This window comes from Felis catus, chromosome C1, assembly GCF_018350175.1.
Source record: "Felis catus isolate Fca126 chromosome C1, F.catus_Fca126_mat1.0, whole genome shotgun sequence".
NCBI lineage: Eukaryota > Metazoa > Chordata > Mammalia > Carnivora > Felidae > Felis > Felis catus.
Window position 1 is genome coordinate 134,174,658 of NC_058375.1, and position 26,892 is coordinate 134,201,549.

At 37.0% G+C, this 26,892-nt stretch overlaps 1 protein-coding gene across 8 annotated transcripts in view; it reads left to right on the forward strand.

Annotated features, from left to right (window-relative positions):
• ARHGAP15 (Rho GTPase activating protein 15) overlaps positions 1 to 26,892 on the forward strand; it is a 615,977-nt gene that overhangs the window by 63,350 nt on the left and 525,735 nt on the right. For all 8 annotated transcript variants that reach the window (XM_045033724.1, XM_045033723.1, XM_045033726.1 and 5 more), the window contains one exon: positions 13,661 to 13,729. In XM_045033724.1, coding sequence (XP_044889659.1) covers positions 13,661 to 13,729 — 69 coding nt within the window. The remainder of the gene's footprint in view (positions 1 to 13,660; positions 13,730 to 26,892) is intronic.

The following is a 26,892-nucleotide window of genomic DNA, read 5'->3' on the forward strand; positions in this document are numbered from 1 at the left end:
TCAGATAGTAATTAATTTCTTGTGACCCATGACTGCATATACATATTTTAAAGAGAGGCACGAAAATGCTCTGTGTATGCTTGGAGTTGAGGTGCTGGGCTTGTTGACTGCCAAGCTTCTCTGTAGAATATGTAGAACACACACAAAGAGGCTTTTCACTGAGGATATTCAAGTTTCAGGATCTGAAGGACTTTGAAGCCATTTGCTCTTCCAGAGAAGATTCCTCAAGTCTTCTAGATGAAGGGATACTTTTTTTTCTCTGGCATTTCTGGGGCAATGGTTGACCGTGGGAGCTGAGGGTCCCATTGCTTAGTAGGTAAACTTTAATCCCCTTGTTCACACTCAGTCCTGTCTGCCCTCTGTAATGGCAGGTGACCCTGACTCAAGACTCTGGAAGATTCTTGGTTCAAAGTCTGTCTGATGCAGCTCTGGAACAGCCATGCAATGAATAAGTGAGCCTTACAGTCCAACTTTCCTGGGTGGTGGCTGTTGCAGGCAATCTTTGTCTTTCAGGGTACCTGGTGCTTCTGAGTGATGAGCCTCTTGGAGGTTCTGTGGGGAGAGAGAGGGCTATGAAAATTTTGTCGTTAACACCCATCTTCCAAGCTGCAAACACTGAGGTTGCAGCTTCTTTCGTTTTACAAGGTAATTACCTTTTCATATACATTTTATCTTCCAAAACCTTTTTGAGATCTGTCATCCACTTTTGCTCACACTCTCGTGTTCCATACATAAATTTTTATTCTTTTACTCTGATTTTAGTAGATAGGGGAGATCAGGTATGTGACCAATCTACCACTTGCAACTAGAAATGCATTCTAAAATCTTTATGGTGTGGTATGGTATGGTATCTAGAACAGAAAGGCGTTTTCCAGTTCCAGGATTCACCAAATACAAATCTGTAGCACTATTTTTGAGTGGATATTGTGGTAAATTTTATATGTCTTTAGTCTATTTATCTTCCTCATTTCTAAAACATTGCTATTATTATTTAATCTCAGCTAATGTTTAAGATGACTATAAAGATTCCTTCTATGAAATATGATGAAAATAGAAATAGGAACTTAGGTGTAAAATAATTGAGGGAAAGTATGATAAACATTATTGCATACTTTAATCTGCAAGCAGTGCAGTGTGATGGTCAGGCAACCAGCATTTGTTGAGTATCCACTTTGAGGGCCAGTAGCATCAGCATTTAAAAGATTTGGAGTCAGAATGTATGAGGTTTTGAGTTGCATGACTCTGGTTTAACCAACAGCCTCTGATTCTTACTAACTTATAGTCTTTTCTCACTGTTCTTGGATTTATTGTCTATGCAGCGAGGGCAATAATCATAACTACTTCATAGCATGGATAGCACACCACTAGCTATAGAAACAAACTATTTGATTCCCATCTTTGCTACTAAATGGCTGATCTCAGTGAAGCTCAACCTCTTTCAAAACTGGATTTAGGTACGTATGTTTTAGTCTTTGAGCCAATGAGAGAGTGGGATTTTGATTAGATAATGAGACTTTAGACTTAGAGGAGATGCTGTAATAGGATGACACTCTTTGGAATCATGGGAGGATATGATATGTTTTGCTTGTGGGAAGGACATGATTTATTGAAGGCCAGAGGTGGGATTGTGGGAGGCAAATTCTAAAATTACACCAAGTCTTTCACCTCCTGGAGGGCATGCCCAATGAAACCCCTTCTCCTTGAGTGTTTAAAGGTTTTTCTAACAAAATATTTTCAAAATATCCTAACTGGAAATGATTGGGATTTCTTAAAGTAAAGAAACAAATCATTTTAAAAGAGTTCTAGAATCATTGAAGATTTTATTTTTTATTTTAGATATATAAATAGAGAGCATAAGTGTGTGTGTGTGTGTGTGTGTGTGTGTGTGTGTGTGTGTGTGAGAGAGAGAGAGAGAGAGAGAGAGAGAGAGAGAGAGAGAATCTTAAGCAGGCTCCACACTCCACACTCAACCAACTGAGCCACTCAGGTACCCTAGAATCATTGAAGATTCATGAATATATCGGCTTAATATTAATTGCCTACTTACTAGAATATATTTGTTAGAAGGACTACTGGAAAAGGAATGATACAATTGATACAGGGGAATTTATAACGATGAAGACTTACCATGTGGCCGAATCTGTATATGTATTAATGTTTTCATTCCTAATGTAATCCTATAAGGAATAAGTACTATGCTATGCCATATTTTACATTTGAGGGAATACAGGTGTCAAGAGATAAAGTGATAGCAGAACACAGAACTGTTCAGAATAATAATCTACATGATTATGTAATGCTATTTAAAAGCAGAAATATATCTATCTACCTATATCCACACTTATCTATATCTATATATAACTTATCAGTTTTTCCCTCTAGAAGAGGAACTTGAGCCCCAAGTATCATATATACTACAAAGATCAATGAGCTATCATCCACCAGTATTGGTTATTTCAACTTTAGACTAATGAAGGGATCATTTTGAAAATCTGACCTTATTTCAGTAAGAAAAGACGGCAAATCTCCTATGAGAAATTATAAGAGTTTATCTGGAAAAGATCGCTGACTTTTGAAGAGAATGATGAATATGTTTCCAATGAGATACTTTAAAGAAGACATTATAGGCTATTGAAAGTTTTGGTTAATGGAATGAAATAATAGGTCACATGTATAAAGAGGTTCAATATAAAGTTTGGAATGACCAGTCCTGTAATATATATTCCTCACTATGCTAAATTCGGTGGATTTAAAGATGAGTAAAACATAATTCTTACCCTCAAGATTCCTTAGAGAGGCTATCTGCTTTTCTTCATTTTCAATAAATTAGTAGTATGTAATTCTTACTGTTTTACCCTCAAGGCATGATAAATCATGAGGAAAATGATTTGCTCTGGGAACACTGACAATCACAGCCTAGTAATATGATTGAGGAGTTTTAGGTGATTATACCTATTGTCTATTTTTACCAGAAACTCCCCCACATAATTCCAAGCTGAGTTTCACATAAATATTATTTTTCCAAGTATTCCAACTTACTCTTCTTTGTTTAGTTCTTTTTAAAGTATATACATCTAAGCAAGTGGTGCTAACTTGAAGGTCAATGAGGAAAACAGGATGAGGGATTTGTCTTTTATGAAAATGTGCTGCCTTTGAGAATTTTTTGATGCAAAAAAAATGGCAGATTTTCTCTTATAAACCGTATGTTCTTGCATTTCTGATATCTGGAATCAGTAGCTTGCCAGAAACATTCTCGCTCAAAAGCCAGACTAACCCATGAAGGTGTCCAAAGAAGTCTGTTCTGATTACTGAAGATGTTGAACTAGTCTTGACTTCAAACGCTAGATATTTCCACACTTTAGTGGTATATGACAGCTCTATTCATTCCACAATGTCAAATTCTTTGGTTTTGGCCATTGGGTATTTATGCATTTCTGGCTAGGGAAGCAGAGAAGCCTAATTTGATTCTGGAGCCAAAAGTTTTTAGGCCCTGTTCCTTTGGAACTTGGACTGGAGGATTTTGGCACTGTATAAAGACTAGGACAGAGCAAGTAGTCACACATAACTAACTCACTCAACAGAGCACATTCAGGGAGAAAGATCATGCCTACACATTGGATAACCATTCTCCAAGGCAGACTGACAACACCCTGAATTCAATCACCCTTAAATAAACACACAAGGAAAGCGTGGCTTGAACATACCTTCGGGCACTGCTCTCCAATGCCGCCTGATTGGTTTGAGTGCCGTAGGCCAGGATGCAGATGTAGCCATTACTGTTGTTCTTACTTATGTCTGTCTGCTGTCTGCTAACAAGCATTCATATGCTTTGGATCATTAAAGTCACAACCTCCTATGCCAATCTATTCCTCTCTATGGGTTTGCTGTAGATTGGAAAGAGAGATGCTATTTTTGTTTCTTTTTCTTTCCATTAGGACCTCCGGTCAGGGTTATTTCTGAGGTCTGAGTATCATAGCTTGCACCCTTGCCCCTCCCCCCGCCCCAGCATATAAATCGTGTTCCCGTTAGGCTTGTTCTTTTTGCGTGATTTATTTCATTTACTGTTGTATGTGCCTTTTCAGTACAAGGCAAGTAATTTGTGCTGGGGCTGTGACAGGCAAAAAGTGCTCTAACTTAAACTATTTACTGGTGCCATTGCTATCTGTGAGAGGTCTGCTGCACTTACACCCATGCTAAATTTCTTCTGACAGACTCCAGGTGGTCGGGATTTTCACAATCCAACCCATTTCAGTGTTAGAACTTGTCATCTGGGGCTCTGTGGATCCTTTCCTCTCTTTCATCTTACTCGTGGTGGCAGGTTGGGTACGTTTGCACATCTACCTGAGGACAGCTATGAGTGTTCACAGGTACAATCAAAGGTGGAAAAACACGAGTTTCCCTTTCAGAGAAGGCACAGAGGACAGATATTGTAGAGACAGAAAGAAAAAAATTGTCACTTGTAGTATTATGCAGGCTGCCCATCTAAACCCATCATTGCCTGGCATCTACACACTAAGGGCAAGGATCCAGCCAACTTGTGAGTGGGCACCATGCCATTTGAGCAGATGGGCACGGAAGTCGGCAGCCAGTAGACCATGTATGTGCATCAACGGTGGGTGTTGAGGGCACGATTCCCAGAGGAGAATGTCCTAACAGCTGTCTGGCCTGAGCCAACATACTTACGACCAAGGAAAAGTGCCATCCTTCAATCCTGCTGAGTTGGATTAACCTTCAGAACTAAATCTGCTTTTTCGGCAGCAGAAGGTGAGTTTGGGGTCTCTGAAAACCTCAAAGAATACATAAAGAAAGGAAACTGGAAAGATACAATTAATAGATATTGCCTGAAGCTGCCGAGAGTCTTCATATGCATATTTTAGATATTTGACCAAAAACCTGTTAAATCTTGAAAGAATGGTACAGCTATGAAAAGCTTTGCCTCCCGCAATGCTTGTAGAAGTGACCTTTACACACAGGCAGAGCATTTTCAGTGACTTAGTACATGTCCAAGCTTTGCATTAAGAAATAATGATGTATGAGGAAAGGTGTCAGCAGGCTATAGAAATCTCAGTATGAGTAAATATCTTTGTCACACTTTACTTTTCATGGATCAAACGACATATTATGGATTACTTTCCAAATGATAGAACCTCTTCTTTAGTGATTGAACATATACCTGAAGAAGTATGGCGTAAACTCAATATTTCAACTTAAGCACTTTAGGTCAATGAAAGAGACTTTATATTTGAGACTGAAAATAAAACTTGATTCTAATTTGTTCAGAGTTTTTGGACCACTAAACATTATAAAATTAGGTATATGTTGTTTCTGTCCAACATAGTCAAATGGTGATTTGTTTATAATTTGACTGAACTAGGTAGACCATTTTAACAATCTGGGGCCTCAATAATTGTTTGTGTGATATTTTCCTTTGTTTTGAGGTGTTTATGAGATAGTTTTCTTGGTATTGTTTTCTGCTGTCTTGAATCTTTTTATTTCAAAGATAACATGACTTGCAGTTGTGGAGAGAATGTCAGTTTGGCCCAGGTATTCTATTATTTTTGTTTTTTATCAATGGAGTAATAGCTCTGTTATGAAGAATAAAGGAGGTTTTAAGTAAGCTATATTATGTGCTAACAATAGTAATTTTATAGCTGTGGCTCTAACGAAGTATGCAATGCCTTACATTTAATACCAATGATAGTATTATGAGTAGAATAAAATGTTTATGTGTCTATTTTAGCACATAGTTTGCCCTATCAATTTGGAATTCATGTCTAAATACGAATGAACCTACAGAGAAAAAAGTAAACTAAAAACTAAAAAGACAACACATAAATGTACTCTGCAGGAAAAAAATGTAGGAAATTGTATTATTCAGGTATAGCTGTGTTTCTGGCTCTGGCACTTTTTATTTCAAGAGCATGTTTTAAAAGGCTAAAATACTAGTGTGTCCAAGGTCCGTGTGAATGACACTTCTCAATCTGAAAAACATTCTTGGAGAGAAACATTCTATTGAAAGCATGAAAAAAGAAATGAGAGGACTAAAGGAAACAGTATTCAGCAACAAATAAGGCTGTGTGCACTTAATATAACTACTTTTTATTTCAACAGGAAGGTGTAAGGTAGTTTGATTTTCTTCTTGGAGGAACATGTGTTTGGGACTAAATAAATCAAGGGAGAAATATTAAGAAGTTAAATCATTCCAGCAGGTGCTTCTCTTTGGCTATCTGGGAGATAATAAAGTGTGGTTGAAGCTGAACTTAACTCACCTAGACCTGGCCCAGGACTGAAAGGCTGGTGAACACCACAGATGGCCCAGATGCTGACCAAAGAATAGTCAACAAACTGAAAAAACAAAAAACGAACAACACACCTGAAAAACTTTAATATGTCCTCCAGAGTGTTTTTGAATCTTTCCCTTTTATTTCCTGCAGGGAAATAAAGAGTGTCAGATTTCTGACTGACAAGATAGAGCAAAAGAGGCTTATGGAAGAGGCAAACAAACAAAAAGGGGAGCATTTGCTTATGAGTGCCCATTATGAGAATTGAATGATATCACGGGCAGAGGGAGGAGGCGATCTTAAATGTGAAGTAATATACCTGTGGTACATTAAAAAGGAACAAGACAGAAGAAATTGGTTTCTCTATGGTTAATGTCATTACTTCCTATTAAGAATATGAAAAATACATATAGTTAGTGGATGAGTAATTATGATTTTACATGTGTGAACTGGCATGTCTCCACCAACGGGCAAAATTAGAAGATTAAATGCATGATAGGATAATATCTTCATATATTATCTTTTTTTTCCATCCAAAGCAGTTATCTCCCACATACACATGATTTAAAAAATGCAGCCATCATTTAGGTTGATGTTTATTATATTGTAACAACTAAATGAACTTTTCTTAATTTCTGGTTGTGATAGCTTAAAACAAAAAGAATTTGGCCAAACAAATGAAGATTTGAACATAAGAATTGGGATATATTGAAGGAGTTGGGGGGACCTTTTGAGAAACTGTGAAGATAACAACTACACTTGACCACAAATTTATTTCTGTTTTTAAAACCAAGTATCCAGGGAGGCTGCTAATGGGTGGTACGCCTCAGAAAATGTACGTGTCTGGGAAAATGCTGGAGCAAACTAATGCTTTTATTCAAGCGATTTTTATTTCAACTCTAAGCCACAAGATATAAACGTTCATCAAAAATGGTAATCTATTTAAAATCAGAGCTATGTGGAATGTTTCATGTTTATGTATAACTTTCATAGGAGACCTTCCTATACCAGGAAAATAATATGCCCAAATTCTGTTATTTTTACTTCATACCAAGTACTAGTCCCACCCATCAGTTTCATATTCTTTAAATAGATTAGAATGAAGAAGAAATGGAAGGGAAAAAAAGAAGACACTTCCAAAAAATGACTTTTTAATTTTTCTTTTTGGTGGAAAACGTATCTAGAAAACTTAATTATGATGTATATAGTAAGAACAAAAAGGAATTTAAAGAAAACTATGCATTGCACACCCTCAGTACTACATTCTTCCACTTTGTTTTGCACAATTATGAAGCTAACATACCTGAGAAGGGGCCAAGAAGGAGTGGGGAGACTAGTAGGTGGAAACAAAGAAGGAGAAACTCATCTGATCTAAAAGTAGTTCAGTGATATATTCATCTGATATGGGGTCCCAAAAATCCAGGTCAGAAGTCATTTGTATTTCAAGATTTTTTTTCCCAATGGTAGCTACAAATCATCCCTATTTACTGAACATTATAAATCAATAGGAAGATGGCATCATTGCAGAAAGATAAGGCCTCACTTTTTCTTCTCTTCAGAGGAGGGACTGCCAACAACTCAGGTATTTATTGGTAAAGCTCAGTTGTTTAAGATGCAGAATACCGTGACAGAAAATAGTTAAGACATAATGGAGTCCACTCTGAAAGAAACTGTGAAGTAACATTCTTTTAAAGTTTATTTGTTTACTTTTGAGAGACACCGAGACAGAGAGAAAGAGAGAGAGAGAGAGAGAGAGAGAGAGAGAGAGAGAGACAGAGAAAGAGAAAACACAAGTGGGGGAGGGGCAGAGATAGACACAGAATCTGAAACAGGCTCCAGCCTCTGAGCTGTCAGCACAGAGCCTGACATGGGGCTCAAATTCACCTGAGCTGAAGTTGGATATTTAACCCACGGAGCCTCCCAGGAGCCCCTGAAGTAACATTCTTAGTACATAGGCCAGATATACTTTAAATGGTTAAGGTTTCTTTTTACAAAATACTGGAAATAAATTGAAAAGTAGCAATTCATAAAATTCTCAAATGGGAATTGGAAAATAATATTGAAACCAACATTTCATAATGTAAGAGTGTAAAAACTAGTAAAAAAAATCAGGCTGTGGGAGTTGGAAAATAGTATTATAACCAACATTTCATAATGCAAGAGTGTAAAAACTAGGAAAAAAAATCAGGCTGTGGACACTTAGATAAATATGTGGTAGACATACATACATGTCCACTTATGTTTAGAGGAAGGATCTATATACTATTTCAGAACATTTGGAAACAAGAAAGAACAAACATACATAAAAGCCATATTTTAAGCCTTCCTCAGAAGAAATGCTTCTGTAACTCACAGAGAAAATAATGTATTAAAATAAAGTATCAAGCTACTGATATTATTATTGCTCTTCAAGTTTTCCAAATTTAATGGTTACTTAGGAATTCCCACAGGGATGCCTGGGTGGCTCAGGTGGTTAAGTGTCTGACTTCAGCTCAGGTCATGATCTCATGGTCCTGTGACTTTGAGCCCCACATTGGGCTCTGTGCTGACAGCTCAGATTCTGATTCTGTCTCTCTCTCTCTCTCTCTCTCTCTCTCTCTCTGCCCCTTTCCCCCTCATGCTCTGTCTCTCTCCGTCTCTGAAAAATGAATAAACCCTAAAAAAAAGAAAAATTAAAAGAATTCCTGCAAAAGTAAGAAGGATCTAAGATTGAAAAATGGATCCCACCATTGCTAATACTCTGAAATGTTTCCAGAAGTAATTCACAGAGCAAAACATAGGTTTTTGGTATCAGATACATTTAAAAAGTCCTGAAGTTCATGAGAAAAAACTAGGACTGTCCAAAATGAAGTACTCTTTTTTGCAATACTAGCATTAGCTGTATTTCATAACATCAACAAACAAGTATGTTTTGAGCATCTACTATTAGAAACTACTAGGTACTAAACATGAAATGTTTACTGGCTAAATGAATGGTTAATAAGAATATCTGATGTCCTAGGCAGAAATGTTTTTCAAGAAAGTGTCCTGTAAAAATTAGCAAAATTTTCAGATACTAATAATAAGCTATTGATAGATAAACATGTACAAATCTATAAGATTTTCTGTTCTTTTATACTACGTATGGCTTAGGAAAGCCTTTGTTTCCTTCAAACTTACCTCATAAAGTTTTGATTGACCTCGAGTGTTCTTTAAATTATTATTTCAATTAAGTAAATTACATAACAACAGCTGTCTTAGAATATCTTAACTTTTTGTCATATCTGTGTATAACAACTAGGCAGGTTTGGACCCAGATTTCCTAAATCATAAGTCTCAGTCAGAGTAATCTGATTTGGGATGATAACACATTTCTGTGCCTAATGCTTAACCGAGAAGAGCATTAAAGCAAAAGACAGGTGATGAAAGTTCTCTTTTTCCTCTGCATCTCCATAACTTGGTTGAACATGATAGATTGGCTAGCTTATTGATTTAGGAATGATAAGCAATATTACTTTCCCTAAAGGAAAATTAAGATGATTCATACCAGATTTGAAACTTGATTCTAGCTTCCTGTGTAAACATGTACAAATTTGTAAGTTTGACTCAAATTTGTACCTTGGAAATATCCCCTTATGCATGCAGGAAATCTCAACTTTGTAGTTCCCCAAGAATGTAATGACTGCCTTTATGCGTATACATTATATCCCTGGCAAAGCAATAAAGTACAATATTTAAAGGCTTAGATACTGGTTAAGCAACACCCTTGCCTTTGACTAGCTCTGGATTTTTAAAGTTACTGAAACTGTCTGGGTCTGCGTTTCTACATTTATGAAAAAGGAGTGACAATTAAGTATGTTAATTTATGTAAAATACTTAGAACAGTGCCTGACAAATAATAAGCACTGAATACATGTTTACAGACAATAATACTGTACCATTTTTCAATTCGAGTTCTTGTCTATACCATGGACCCAACAGTTCCCTTCAAGGATGAACTAAGGATGTGCTCAGTAACTGGTCATTTCTGTTCTGAATTCTCATTAAAACTTCTTTCCCAAATTTCAGTCATTCACTTACTACGTTTGTAGGATTTTTTTTTCCATGTTCATGTTGCATACTACATATTACTTATTTAACTGTATCATTTATACTCTATTTTAATGGAAAATATATTCATACCAGTTAAATGTCTTTATGTGATAGGTTTTTCTGCTAAACCTTAAGACTGTAAATGATAATTAAAATTAAAACATTCATCAGCTAAAATCATCTCTTGTGCCTCTCGCAATACATACACAACACATCTTAAAGCATTGTCTTATAGGAAAACTTTCTATAGCAACTGGAAGAGAATATGGAGAGGATGATGGGCCAATACACCCATCAAAATCTAGTAGTGGTAGGACAAAGGAAGGCATGGGTTAGCCATAGAAGAAATGGTAAGGCTGATATAAGAGAATGCCCAGTGCTTATTCATCAGTATTGTAGAGACATTTGCTTGATACTACTTTCTCTAACATTTAAAGCTTGAGATGTTTTATATGCAAAGAGAATGATTTTTAGCCGAAGACAGGACTAAAGACTGGAAATCCAACAGGTTTCGAAGAAATGGAACAACAACAACAAAAATCCCAGAACTCTTCCACCATTGTAAATTGAATGTAAGACATATAAAATTTTCAGTGAAGATAATAAATCTTAATATAATGACTAACAGTTAAGAGAAGTAAGTTCCAAATGTATAGCAGTATAAAATAAGTGCCTGGTTCCTTAAAAAAGCTTAAATAAAAAATATATATGAATATAATATATCATATATAATAATATGTAATATAATGTATAACATATACTATATATTATACACTAAATAATGTGTATAATTATACTATATACTATATAATATATATTCATTTCAAAATGAATTAAGATCAACTATCGTGGTTTTCTTTAAGGTAATGCTAGCAGCTGTAAAATTCTCTGAAATACACAATGGCTCCAAGAAATAGAAGTTTATTTCTCACTACATTGCAGTTAGAATTCTACAGGAGCTCTCTTGCTACAGCTTTTCTCTAAGTATAAAATTATTCCAACATAGCAAGTTTATTAACTAATACAAAAGGAGTTTTCCTGGCCTATGTTTGGCTTTTCTCCACATGATGATTCAGTCTTCGTCCATCTTGCACCTTCATCGTCCCTCAGGGCCTCTCTCCATGTTTACTCCCAGCCAGCATATGAGGAAAGAAGGAACACAGAGGGAAAGCACTCACTGCTTAGTAGCCTTCAACTGAGAGAGCTTCGCATTGTTTCTGCTCACATCCCATTGGTCCGAATTAGTTTTGTGGCCACTCCTAACTGCAAGGCAGGCTGCGAAATGCAGCCTAGAAAAAGGACAGAATTTTGGTGAGGAAGCATCAGGGTTTGTCACAGTCCTCCCTCCCCTTCACTGTATTATCAATTCACATCTGCCTTCCAATATCTTTCCGCCTCCCCAAAGAAGACAACCAAAACTCTAATGCAGTTACCACATCAAACTCCAATATCAGCATAGCTGGTGATAAACATAACTCTCTCCATCAGGTCAATTTCTCTCCAGGGGGTTAAGGGTTTAGAACTTGAAAAATAAGTTCTTTGTTCTGTTTTTCCCACCACATCCAACAGGCAATGGTGGAGCAAGAACTCCATAACAGGAAACAAGCAAACAAAAGACTCTCATTTGTAAAGGAAATAAATGGTAAACAGCCAACAGTCACTTGACGGAATGATCATTAAAGCCTGCTGGGCAGGCCCTGTGAGACCCTTGCCCTGGCCGCAGAGTCAGTTCCTGGCTCTCCTGGCTCTCCTTTCTGGGATAATTCCCAATGTCCATTGTTCTCCAAGGTTTCTGGCGCTGCTCTCCACAAGGCTCTTCCTTCTCTGCTATCCCCCACTGGCCGCATCTAAAGTGAGCTTTGAAGAGAATGGTTTCCTTGGAGGTTGTACTGCCTTCATAATGCAGTTTTGTGGGGCAAACATGGGGATCAAGGGTTGCATGGAGTCACAGGTTTTTTTAGGTCAGGCTTCTGTTTTCTTTGGTAATACAATTCTCTCAAAATCTTAACAGACATTGATTTAATTCCTTCAGTCAGTTACATGTGCCAGTAACCAGATTCAAAGACATCCAAAGTTCTTTTCTAGGCACTTGGCAGACCCACTTTATTTCTTTAATACCTCACACTCATCCCCCAGTCTCTCTCTTTCTCTTTCTCTCATTCTTTCTTTTCCTACTTCCCTGTCCTGTCCCCCTTTCCCTACCCTCCTCTCTCTTGTTCATGTAAAATACTGGAAAATTCCTATCTAGTAAAATAGTGTTATTAATTATAGCTTCTGTTGAAGTTATCAAACAATACAGGATTTCATTATAAATTCCTTCTTTTTCTCTTTTTGTTTTATTATAGAATCTGCCTTTGATGCTTTGGTAGAAACAACAATAAGGCATTTTTAAAATGCTGTTCCTAAAACACTTAGCTATTTATTATTGTGTGTTTAAATACATCTGTAGAATAAGACATGAAAATTAATAGAACATTGACTCCGAAAAAGCTGAGCTCATATAATAAACACAAAATGTTTCAATATTAAATATTTTGTTCCAGTTACTATTACAGCATTGCAACTCACCCTGAAATATAGAGGTATAAAACACTGATTTTTTTTTTTTTATGCTGACAGAACTTGGTCAAAAATTCAGATAAGACATATCGGGAACAGCCTATTTTACTACACAGTGTTTGAGGCTTCTACTAGGTCTGAAACATGGTGGTGGGGGGAGGGGTGACTCAATAGCTGGCAGAGGGAAACATCAGAAGATACTATACTCCTATGACTGGCGGTTGGTAGCTCAAACCTCAGCTAGCCTCTTAGCCAGAAAAACCTAAGGCGTCTCCTTGTGCTCTTTCTGTGTGAGATGATTTGCACGTCATCACAACATGGTGAATATTTTCCAAATGAGAGGGTTCTAAAAGAACATGACATTATTATGCTCTAATATTTTAAATCATGTAGTGTCACTTACTTCTGCCATACTTTTTTAATTGAAACAGCCATAAAGCTCTTCCCAGGTTCAAAATGAAAGAACATAGACCCACCACTTGCGAGGAAGGGTATCAAGGTTACATCGTAAAAGGAGTATGTGGAACAGGAGATATTGTTGCAGCCAGCCGTCTTTGAGTACACATTTAATTCAAATTAGTTAACGTCCAAAGCATTTACCTTTCATTTTATATCTACTTTGACTTCTTGAATGAATCTGAATATGGTTATGTATCTCTGTACTTTTACTAAAATATGCTCTTTTAAATCATTTAAAGCTTGTTTTGAGAAAAATAATATAATAATATCTAATGTCAATATTTTTGCAGATATCCCGACACAGGAGGAATCATTCACAACATGTCTTGAAAGATGTCATTCCTCCCTTGGAACAATTGGTAAGTGATGATTTCCCTGCAATACTGTATTATTTATCTACTGCTACAGAATAAATGATTCCCAACTCACCAACTTGAAACCATATACATTATTATCTCCTGTTTATGTGGGTGAGGAATCTGGGTGTGGCTTAGCAGAGTCCTTTAGTTCAGAGTCTTTCAAAAGATTGCAATCACACGTTAAATCAGAATTGGGGGTCACATCTGAAGGTTTGACTGGGGAAGCCATTGGCTTTCCTGTTCATGCACATGGCTGTTGGCAGGGTTCAGCTCCTTCAGGGATGTGGTCCAGGGGCTGCTCTTAGTTTCTTGCCACATAGACTTTGCCAGTATGGCAGCTTCCTTCTTCAAAGCATGCAAACTGAGAAGGCAAGGGATTCTGTTAGCAAGACAGAAGGCAAAATCTCTTGTAACCTAGTCATGGTAGTGATATCCTGTCAAATTTTCCATATTCTCTTGGTCAGAATTAAGTCACTAAATCCAGTCCACACTCAAGGAGAAAGGACTACACCGGGCTGTGAATAACAGGAAGCAGAGATTATTTGGGGCTTACTGCAAATTTTGGCAAATTTTTTAAGAACAAAATTAATCCCTTACCAGCAGATTATAAATCTGTGAAAGCAGGAATTTTTTGTTTCCCTTTTTTTTTATTGTTGTATCCTAATGACTAGAAGAATGCCCGAAACATTGTAAGTAAAATGAATGAAGTTCATTTTTTGGGCTTTCTCATCCTCAGCACCAAAAATGTTTATTTATCTAGCTCAGTTCTCTTATGTTCTTTAATTTTGCATGTTCTAGATCTCCCATCTCTACTGTATTACTTTCTTTGCCTTAGAATAAAAATTCCTTATAAGAATTGCCTACCTCTATTGTTGTCAATTTCTCTCCTCCTTTATCTGTTGAACCAACTCAATTTAGGCTTCTTAAAATTTTTTTTTTAATGTTTATTTATTGATTGATTTTTGAGAGACAGGAGACAGACAGACAGAGTGCCAGCAGGGGGAGGGGCATAGAGAGAGGGAAGCACAGAATCTGAAGCAGGCTCCAGGCTCTGAGCTGTCAGCATGAAGCCTGATGCAGGGCTTGTACCCACGAGGAGCAAGATCATGATGTGAGCCCAAGTCGGATGCTCTACTGACTGAGCCACCCACGCACCCCTTTTTAGGCTTTTATCCCAACCACCAATCTCCTATCAAGGTCATCAATTTTGTCCATAGTACTAAATCCATTGGTAAAGTCTCATTTCTTTCATTAGATCTGAGAATTTAACCCATCTGATGTCTCTTTGAAGTATTTTCCTTACATAAGTACCAGTAAACTACTTTCTCACGGGTCTCCAATTAATTAAATAGACATCCATTTTCCATTTCCTTTGCTGGTTCATCTTCGTCTTAGAGCTCAACTTAACTTCTTTTTCTTTATATTTCTTCCCTACAGTGTATCATTCAGTGCTATGGTTTTATGTACTGTGTTACACTAACCACTTCTCCAGCATGGACCACTGCTCTAAACTCTAGTACTATATATTGTGGCATATTCATTTATATATCGGCCATACATCTCAAACTTAACATATCCTAAACTGATCCTGATGTTCTCCCAAACTTGCTACTTTCAATCTGCTCCATTTTACTAGATGGAGTAAACTAACTCCATTCTTCCAGGTTCTTCAGTCAAAACTTTTAAAGTCATCTTTGTCTCCTTTGTTTTTCTCATGAAATAAACTTAAACATCTCTTAGGGTGTTTGCTCTACCTTCAGAATATATCCAGAATCAGCTCTCTTCTCACTGTGTCATCTCTCACCTGATTGAACGCAATCGGCTCCAACTAACATGCCACTTCTACCCCTGCTTTCTACGTTTTATTTTCAACATAACAGCCAGAGTGATCTTGTTAAAATGTAAGTTAGGTGATGCCACTGCTTACTTCAAATTCCTTCTGGCCTCCAGCATCTTCCAGGGAAAACACCGAAAATCATCCTGGGTTCACCAGATTCTACAGGTGTCAGCTATGGCTCTGGCCTCACCTTTCTCCTTCTTCTCCTCGTTCATTCTGCTCCAGCCAAGCTGACCTCCTTACTTCTCTCACAGGACCCTTACACCAGCTCTTTCCTCTGCCTGGTACAAAATCATTTATTTTGGGCCCAGAAACTTGCAAGGCTTATTCTTCATTTGCTTGGAATCTCTATTCAAATATCATCTTTTAAGATGGGTCTTTCCAGGGAATGTGGGTGGCTCAGTTGGTTAAGCATCTGACTCTAGATTTCAGCTCAAGTAATGATCTCACAGGTTTGTGAGTTTCAGCCCCTCATCAGGCTCTGCACTGGCAGCATGGAGCCCACTTGAGATCCTTTCTGTCTCTTTCTCTGCCCCTCCCTGGTGCTCTCTCACACTCTCTCTCTCTCAACATAAATAAGTAAACTTTAAAAAAGATGGATCTTTCATAATATTCCTTAAAAACAATAAACAAACAAGAAAATCCACTATTTCCATCACACTTTTTTCTCTTACCCTAAATTATTTTCTCCATAGAACTTGCTACCATGTGGCATATTATACAATTTCTTTTTATTTGTTTGTTACCTCATTAAAATGTTCTGTGAGAGCAGAGGTATTGTCTCCTATGTCCGTAATTCCATTTCCATGATTGTAGCACTTGCTAGAACATGCTAAGAACTCAGCAAATGTGTGTTAAATTAATGCACAAATGAAGCTGTTAATGGCTTTTGTTTTTACTTTCAAGTTTATAATACACAGATCTATACTTTTTTCTTTTCATTATCTCATTCTATATATTTTTTTGTTTATTTGTTTTATTTTAAGAGAGAAAGAGTGAGTGGGGAAGGGGAAGAGAGCGAGGGGAACAGAAGATGCAAAGTGGGCTCCACACTGAAAGCAGCAAGCCTGATTCGAGGCTTGAACTCATGAGCCATGAGGTCATCACCTGAGCTGAAGTTGGATGCTCAACCAACTGAGCCATCCAGGCATGCCTCTTATCCTCTATCTTAAAGTGTTAACTAGTCATTTATTCTACTGTGTCTCCTTGTCATCTCAGAAGTGAAATCTCCCAGATTGAACCCATCAGGACCTTCTTCCAAAACTGGTTTCCTTTTCTATCAAGCCTATCGTTATGAGTAGCAAACATGCATCCAGGCTTAGAAGAAATTTTCTTGGATCCTCTTTTTTTGTCTATGGCCCATCAAATAAGTCACCATTTTCCAAACCAGTTTCTCTGCAATGTGTGTGGTACCCACATTTTTCTTTATGGTTACACACACACATCCTTGCCCAGGCCTTCAATTCTTCTGATCTCACCGCCCCTCCACCAACCCTCCCACGTACTCTACTGTGCCCCTTCCAATGATCCTGTGTAGCAATTCTACACCAATCTTCTTTAAACAGTACCTTCATTACTTCATTTTCCTTGTCCAGGCATTTAAGAGCTTCCTATTTTCTATAACATCAAGTCTACAGACTTCTCTCATGATCTCTGATTTATCTTATTTATTATCTGTTCTCAAATAACATACCCTCAGGCTAGGAGTGGTAACATGATTAAGACAGGGCTCTTACCCTGAAGGAGCTTGGATTTTCTGTAACAATTATTTCCTTCATCTCAGCACTCTTTTGTGTTGTTCACCCCTAGTTCATGGGTAATAGACTTGCTCCACAGCTAGATTGTAAATGCTTTGAAGTTAGGGGTCATGACTTGTATTTTCTTTACTATATCATACATACCTTTACATTGCTTTTGAGACTAGGGTTTGTTCAGAAAAGACGTGTCTGTCAATTGATTTAATACTAAGATATTAAAGTTGTGTTAAAATTATATTGTTGATTCAGATGTTAGCAAATATATGCATGTTTGCTGTTTATAGAGACAGATGATTTTTTCAATTTAATTAGATGTAACAATACCTTGTTTTCAAAATTAATTACTTGGGTCTCAACTTAGCATTTTCTCTGTGAAGTATTTCTCTGATTCCTCAAATTTGAATCAGGTTAATCCTTTATTGTGTGTCCCTAGTAGCTTGACCTTGCCTCTATCTCTAAATTGCCTCTTTCAATAATCATACTAAAGTTGCCTGTTTCCTTTTCTCTCTCTCTTATGGAACTGTAAGCTATTTGAAGGGAAGACTATGTCTCACTCACTGTTTTATTAGGACTTCATATAAGGCCTGGCAAAGTGTAGTTGTCTAGTGAAATGGAAAGCAATTGTATTTATTTTCCATAAATTTGTATTATAGAACAAAGTACATATAAATAATTAAAAGAGATGAATATTTGGGGTGCCTGGGTGGCTCAGGGGGTTAAGTGCCCGACTCTTGACTTTAGCTCAGGTCATGATCTCGTGGTTTGTGAGTTTGAACCCTGCATTGGGCTCTATGCTGACAGAGTGGATCCTGCTTGGGATTCTCTTTCCCTCTCTCTCTGTCCCTCCCCTGCTCATGCATGCTCTCTCCTCTTTCTTTCAAAATCAATCAATTAATTAATTAATTAAAAAAAGAGCTGTGTATTTGCGATATAGCAAATGCAAATGTTTTCTCTGAAGTATTTGATGAAACATGGCAGAAGTTGGGCTGAAAATGGAGCTATGTGAGTGTGTGTTTAATATCCATATAGACATGCAATTAGATATGTGATCATATATGTGCAAATATATACATAATTATATTTGATCAATGCCTTAAGGTGTCTTAAAATTTTTACATAAAATATATATTGTGAATTTTAAAAAGTTGAATTATGATTATTCAAATTGAATCAATAATAACATATTTGTGCTATGCCTATATTTCAAACACATTAGACTATTCAGAATTAGTTTTGTCAACTTACTTTCCTAACATTAAGATTAGTTGGTTGGTTCACTGGTCTATATTTGGCTGTCTTGACTCTGAAATAGTTTTGTCAATTTAGTTTCCTAACATTAAGATTATTTGTTGGTTTACTGGTGTATAGTTGGCTGTCTTGACTCTGAATCTTCAGTTGTTCAAGAATAAATGAAACTGATTTTGAATATCCCAAATGATGGATAGTATCTTAATAGATAGTACATATATGTGCTTAATATTCTATTCTAGGTCAGACGACTTTGGAAAGGTGGCATTGGGAAGCATGGCTAAATAGAAAGAATGAAACCACAATTTTTTAAGCTCTTTGGTTTCCAATCTCTCTCAATCCTTCTCTCTCTCTCTGTCTGTGTTACACACACACACGTACCCCCCCCACACACACACACAACTAACTCTATAAACACTTTTGGAACTGTCAGCCAATTTACTACCTATTCCTGACATCAGTTTCCCTAGATTCTGTCTGAGTACTGCTCATCTTACTCTGTCTTGTGAACACAGGTTATATTCAACTTTTATCAATCAATCTCCATTTAAATTAAATTACTTATTTAATGTTATTTTAAAGGCAGAAATGCCTCTTTTCCCCACATCTCTTGCTTATGAATAACCCCATTATGATGGGCAATGATAAAATAATCACCAATTTCCTCAAACAACACATTCGGACCAACTTTTAACTATCCATTAGGATTCATGCCAACATTTCAGTTATCTTCCAGAACCTCTAAAGTTCTCTTTCTATCTGACTAACTTAACTTTATATTATTTTTACCTGGACACACTTATTTTTCCCCACAAACTTTGTATGTTCCTCATTTCCATCTCCACTACACTCCTTCCTTCCCACTATTGTTTCTGGAGTCAGCTAGAGGCTCTCACAGTACTTTCTCTTAGCAGTACCAACCAGGATGAACTACTATATAATAATATACATTACTATGCAATAATATACATTAAAACATTTTAGAAAATAGTACAGTTCTTTAAGTTGGTGCTGTTATTATTTTTACCAAATGGATTTTTTCAGCTTATTTATGTCCAACATTTTTTGCTGTACAAATCTCATCGTTTTTATTTCTTATATTCAGGACTCCCCTGAACATTTTCTAGAAATCATGAGAAGCCTTGGCTTTAAGTATAACTGGCAGAGGTATCTCATTAGATCCACACTCTTGGAGAAAAATGATTCACTTTACAAAAGTGGAATCTGCCATGGTGGGTCCACCAATAGACACTATCACCCTCTGGTAGCCATGCCTCACCTCTCAGTGTTCCCTTTAATGAAGTAGATTATGATCAACAGGGTTAAACAGAAGCATAATGCATTTGTTTTGAATATTGGCAAAAATACATTTCTGGTTGGAGTCTAAAATCTCTAAAACTACCCAGTTCACTGACAGGTGACGTCATTCATGCCACATGGTATACAAATCCATATGCTGTCAATGCAAGAAACCTAAATTATTTTCTGAGAATCCGTATGCTGGCTTAACAAGTGCTGTAATGCAGCAAAGATTTTAAACATGAAATGTCAAATATACTAATAGGCATTAGTTTCTTGATCTTGTATATTCCCTGTTTTAACTGTTCATGATATCTAATTATTTTCAGGGCATTTTTCCTTTTTCCCTTAAAAAATTGCTTGACAAAAATAACCGTGTTTATAACATGCTAAATTTTTATCATCTTTATTTTTATCAAAAGAGTATGAGACAGTGTATGGATAACCCTGCAGGAGTCAAAAGCCTGTGGCAGGTTTTAGAGAATCATCTGCTGCCTCCTGAGCTGGGAGGATTTGTAGGATGGAACTCAGGAAGTTGCCATGGCTTGGGGGCAAAGCAGGCTTTTGCAGATAAACCTTAAGTCTCAGATTCTACCTTTTGGAGCCAGATATCATTTTGTGGATTAATTAATACTTGTGAGGGCTTTGAGGATGAAAAACATTGTAAGCATACAGTGTTTTCTTATTTTAAAACAAAAGACAGCCACTTTGGGGGAATAATTCTATTGATCAGCCTGTGCTTTCTTTAAATTGCAAAAAATTTCCAAAAGCTCTCTAGGCTTTCAAAATATTACTTCAGTAAGATAAAATTAGGTTTTCTGAAATAACATCCTCCCAGATCTTCAAGTTAGTAGTGTGTTGATAATATGTGATATAATTTAATAACTCTAATAGAAACCATCCCCTGGTTGTCATTGTTTTACGTGCCCTTCCTTTTCTCCGATGGAAATGTCTATTAATTCCTGGATTTGTTGAGGCCGTCCCTGTGCTAGGTGCTGTGCTAAGTTTGGGGTAAGTAATCATATGCTAAGTATCCATGTCCTTTACTCAAGGAGCCTGAAATCCAGGAATGGAGAGAAGTATTAAACAAGTAAAGGAAGGCATCATTCTTTAAATACAAATTACAAAACATACCATGGAGGAAGAAAAATAAGCTTCTATGAGAGGGGGCTAACCTACCCTGGATTAAGTAGTCATAAAAGCACTCTTTGAAAGGGGCATTTAAATTGAGATTGCAGGATACATAGAGTTTGTCAAACAAAGAACTTGAAGAAGGTTGTGAATAGGAGGAACAGCAAGTGTGAAGGTCTGGAGGTCAGAACAAAGTTAAGCCCCTTTGAAAAACTACAAGAACACCACACTGACCAGAATATGGTGAACAAGGGAAATGGGCCAGGGGGTGTAGGGAAAGGGAGGCAGTGCTCAGATGAAGAGGGGCCTTCAGGTGACGTTAAGGGGATTAGAAGCCATGAAAACACAGAAACAGGTTACAATAACACCTCCTATCCACATTTGAATTTCATTTAACTCTAGCGTAGAGAAAAGAACACACACAACAACAACAATAACAAAGGCTATTAACATTGAGCAATGCTTTTTTCCTTACTGCCTAGACCAAATTAGGTTATAACAAAACAATTGAATTATGCTAATAAATTGCCCAGACAGGAACCTGGAAGACCATTCCTTTCTGAATTCCAATGACAGGGAAAGAAAGAACAACATATTTAAATGAAGGACACAAAGAAGTCGAATTTATGGAAGAAGAAAGAAACTGAGGATGAGGAAAGAGAGGTGGGATACAGGAAAAGCCTCCAGAAGACTGAAGAAAATTCTTGAGACACAAAGAACTACCCTCATCAGTCCGATTCCCCAACAGAACCTGGGCCTTTTTGGTGGAGGCAAAATGAAACACACTGGTTAAAAGATGAAAGGCTCAGGAAGAAGCCACGGAGTTCTTAAACATCCAATAGCAGTTTTTTCAAGATGACATTTTGATGAGTTAGGGGTAAATAAATCAGAGACATGTGGGTAAAATTTCCCTTGAAATACACAGGGTTGTTTAAAATGATGGGGAAAAGCATTTGGCAAAACAGAATATGTGCTTTGCCAAACCCAGCATTTGAAAACCAGTTCAAGACATTCAGCAGAACCCCAAAGCCTAACCCCGAGAAAGTGAGATGGGCAGGATGTCCATGAAAGCATTGCGCAACATGTATACTAATGGGTGTAAATAAGTGCAATGAGCAACCATGCCTAACTCGGAGGCCTGAAATCAAGACAGCCTCTCTGAGAGTGCTTACTTGCTCTTTGCAGACACCTCTTGTGTATGACAGAGAATAATTTTTCTTTGCTTTTCTTCTGTTCCCCTTTTCATGTCATCACTGTGTCCAACTTGAATTTTGGTTTACCACTCTTTACAAGTATGCACACAGTCAATTATGTATTTACATGAGGCCAAAACACCACATTTCTTTCTTGATCTATATGTAAAGTACTTCTAAAATTAAGCATTTATTTTTTTTAATTAGTGCTTTATATGATATACAGATAGGCTGGATTTTTAAGGTGATTTTTTTTCTCTGCTTTTGTTTCCATTCTTTTTTTTTTTAATTTTTCTTTTCTTTTTTTTTTTTTTTGAGAGAAAGCATAAGAGTGGAGGAGAGGGGCAGAAAGAGAGAGAGAGGGAGAGAGAAAGAATCTTAAGAAGGGTCCACGGTCAGTGCGGAGCCCAACATGGGGTTCTATCCCACCACCCTGGGATCATGACCTTAGCCAAAATTCAAGAGTTGGACACTTAACCATTGAGCTGCCCAGGCATCCCTCGTTTCCATTCTTAATGGATTGTGTCACCTGCAAGTCCATAAACATGGTCAGCTGATCTGATATTGCAATAAATCCAGAGCCAGTATAGAAATAATTGGAGACTGAGAAGAAAAATGTAAGCAATGAGTCCCATAGAAGAAAATGGTCACAAGATGTGACCTGAAGACCATGTCACAAGAAGGAAAGCCAATGGAGATATATAGGATACGTATACATAGCATGGTGATTATAGTTAATAATATTGTAGTATATAGTGGAAATTTGCTAACAGAGTAGATCTCAGGTGCTCTCACCACAAACAAGTTTAAAGAAGGTAACTATGTGAGGAGATGGGTATGTTAATTAGCTTGACTATAGTAATAATCATTGTGGTATACATATCATCATGTTGTACACCTTAAGTAAATACAATTTTTACTTTAAAAATAAAAAAATTAGTTAAAAATAAAACCAATGGAAAGAACAACGAAGTATATTTATGTGGGTAGTGGACAAGTAAAGAAGAGATTTCATAAAGAAAGAGAAGCAGTATTGGGAGGTAAAATGATATAACCGGATGTGTGCTTTTTAATACAAATCATCTAAACAAAATTATCAGCAAAGTACTGTGATCTCTAAAAAGTTCAGGGAAAAATATAGCAGTTTCCTTACTACTAAATAGGAAAATACTTAAATGCTAAATCTGTTTGAAAGCTATGGTGGCCCAGGGTTGTGGTTATAAAGAGATATGCTGAGTTATCATAGAGGAAGATCGGTCAGTCATACAGAAAGTTCCACAGGGTGGCACTGCTTTAGAAGGCTCAGTCCAGTTCAGGGCAGGGGGCCCGCCTCAGCTTTGTGGATCTAGAAAAACTTTATTTATCAATGATCATGATGCCTTGGGACTAGCTCACAGTAACCAAATTTGTAAGAAGCTCATGTATAAACAATAACTCTGATTTGCAAATTTATAATGGGAGACACACTAATATTGACTGTTTAAGTCACCAATGTTGTACCTCAGAGGATCTCAGAAGCTGAATTAAGAGTCAGAGGTTGCCAGTGAACACAGAATCATAACAAAGAGTAAAAGAACAATAACTTAAAAACATCAACAGAGCAAATTATTGTAAGGCATAAGGGCTGTGTGATTCTGGTGTTAAAAGTCACAATCCTTTCTCATCAAAATCTGGAGAAAGTCTTTAGATTCAGTTCATTTCTATTCATACAGATGCGTTTTCACAGAATTCTTGTGGTGGACTGTTGTAGATGAAAACCTATTCTTTTCAAGTCTACTTCTTTTATCTGAGAACAACATGAAGTCTTCACATAATAAATTGCGAGGTCTGTACTTATGGTTACAGGCTGGTCTTTCTTCCACGATTGTTACCATTAATCAAAGGTTGTCTTCTGCTCTCCTGCCTTGTCTATAGCCTCCAACTTAGGTTGATAAACAGGTGCTATCTGGGTATCCCACAGCCATTCATTCTTCTCATCTGTATCTCAGCACAGTTGTGTCTGCTGAGTACTTCTTCAATGCTAGCAGACTGGCTGGCATCCAATCCGGACAAATTGCTGATCTTCCCTGCCATTTAACATTAAAAAATAGGGTGTCGAAGGGACATTGGACAAATTGCTTAAGAAGCCAGATTCAGCATCTAAAGATTGGTTGACATTTCTTAAGTATACAGAGTTTAGGGAGTACTTTTACTTCAAGGGAATTTCAGGTTGGCCTGGAACTTGCCACATAATATCCTAAACTTAGATATAAAACTTCACAGAATTTTGTAAATTACTAGAGATAAGACCATCCGAGCCTAAGATGACCATCATACTCAACTGTAATTGAAAGATTAACATCCCTTCAATCCATGGGATTAACACAGAGTAGGAATAAATACTTAAAATAATGAATATGATACTATATGTACATCCACAGACAAAATACATAGCAATCTTCTGCTTGTCCTAATACTTCTTTCAGCTCCTATGATCCTTCCGGAATAACTGATTTCTAATGCCTGAAATACGGTGGGGTATTTCAAAGTATCATGACAAGAAATAATGAAGAGTGAAGTGTTGCTTGCAGCATTGGACTTACAATAATGCAGTGTTTTCAGTGTAGGAAGACTGGTTGGAATGTTCTGTTCCAGGGCAGAAGCTGGCTTGAGTTGCTGAGATGACTAGATGGGGTGTGGTATCCATTCTGCAAAAGAGAGGAACACGAGTGTTTTTGAATGTGAGCTCACAAGCATATAAGCTTTGATAAGATTAAGAGTGTCCTATTAATCTTTGCAGTCCCATTGTGAGCAGAGCAGATGATATTAAAGGGGAAGAGGATGTTACTAATTGAAAATATATTGAAAGGATGAATGAGTGTACATGAAGTATCGAAGCGGTAATTGAGAATGGACACCTGATCCCAGAAATGGGAATGTGTGCATGATGATTGTACATGTATATAACCACGTGTAAATACATGTAGATATGTAAACATACATATGGCTGTAGTAAGTGTAGTAAGAGTATGTAGTAGGATGATTATTAGCTACCTCTAATGACCTGAAAGGCAGCCTAGACTTTGGGAGATGATATAGGAGAAGAAAACTAACTTGCTCTTCACCCCTCTTCTTTCCTTTTTCCTGGGCCTCTGTGTGGTCATGCCTGGAAACTCTATTGCCTTGACTCAAGATCATGGGAACTGGCTCAGCCTGTTTGATGGCAATGATGTTACACTGATAGAGCCCTGACATGAGAAATCCAGTCCCTGGTCTTAATCTCCGTATTCTGAAAAAGTCCAGCAGTGTCTGGAGAAACATTTCTTAGGTGTTCAGGGAGAGAGAATTTTAAAGTCTGTGTCTCAAGCTGGCTTGTGTTTGCTTCTTTCTGAAAGAGTTATTAGTTTTTTTTTTTTCATTTTGAATTTCCCTTCCCTTTTTAAAGAAATGATCATCAACAATACATTCTGGGCACTAAACCTCCACCCACTGGTCTTTTGGTAAATTTTTTTGGCAGGGAAAAGGCAATATTCTTAGTTGAGAATGCATGCATCAATTTTTATGATGGTTTGAGAGGTTTTGTAGCTTTTTGACAGATAAATTCAGACTTTTGTAACTACTTTATTTTCATCAGAAGAAAGCTTTAATAAAACAGTAAATTTTGTCTGTGCTTACACAACAAAATTTCTCAATATACATTACTAAAGAAAGAGACTGTCTCAGTGATGCTAATTGCTACGGAGAACATCCTTCTTCCAAACACTTGTAAAAATCGGTAATGCCCAGAGTTAAACACTGAACTTGTTACATGGGCTTTAGGGGGTAGACAAACAAAATTTTCTGGCACCACAAAAAAAGGGACAGTATACGTGGAATAAAAGGTGGGAAAAACAAACAAATAGTTGCATCCAAGTACAAAAAAGACACCACTGAGCATCACGATTCTGAAAATTATCCAAGAGACCTCCACAGACTCTTTTAGACTGTAGAGAACATGCTGAAGTAGAAGAAATTTTCTGGAAATGTAGATATGTGGAAAAAACTTTGCTATGAATCATTATTAGTATCTTCATCATTGTTATTAAAGTGCATTCATCAAATATATTTTTAAAGCAAGTACTGTGCTATGTATTAGGAATATCATAATGAACAATTAGAAGAAAAGATCTCACCTACATCAGAGTGAGTCTTGTAAATACCAATTCACGAACTGGTGAAATTTTAGTGGTTTGGGACAATTCATTTATCCCCAAGTATCCCTTCCTTTCACCTGACATATGCAGATGGATGTTTTGGCTTTTGCACTATTCTATAAAGATTTAAAAAAACATTAGAATAGTCACTCATGCATCCACTAATTTGTTTAAACAATATTTATAATTGTGATTATTGGTGTCAGCAAGTACTGTAGGTACTGGGAATCCAGGAGTGAAAGGCAGAGTCACAGCACAGGTGCAGGTACCACCACATACAGTAGTCCCCATAGTTCACAGTTTCGTTTTCCACGGTTCCAGTTACCCATGGTCCATAGAATCCAGAAGTAGGGTATCCTCCTTCAGACATACATACCATTAGAAGGTCAATAGTAGCCCAACGCTATGTCACAGTGCCCACATCATTCATCTCATTTCATCTCATCATGTAGGCATTTTGTCATCTCACCTTATCACAAGGATGAGTACAGTTCAATAGGATGTTTTGAGAGATAGACTACGTTCG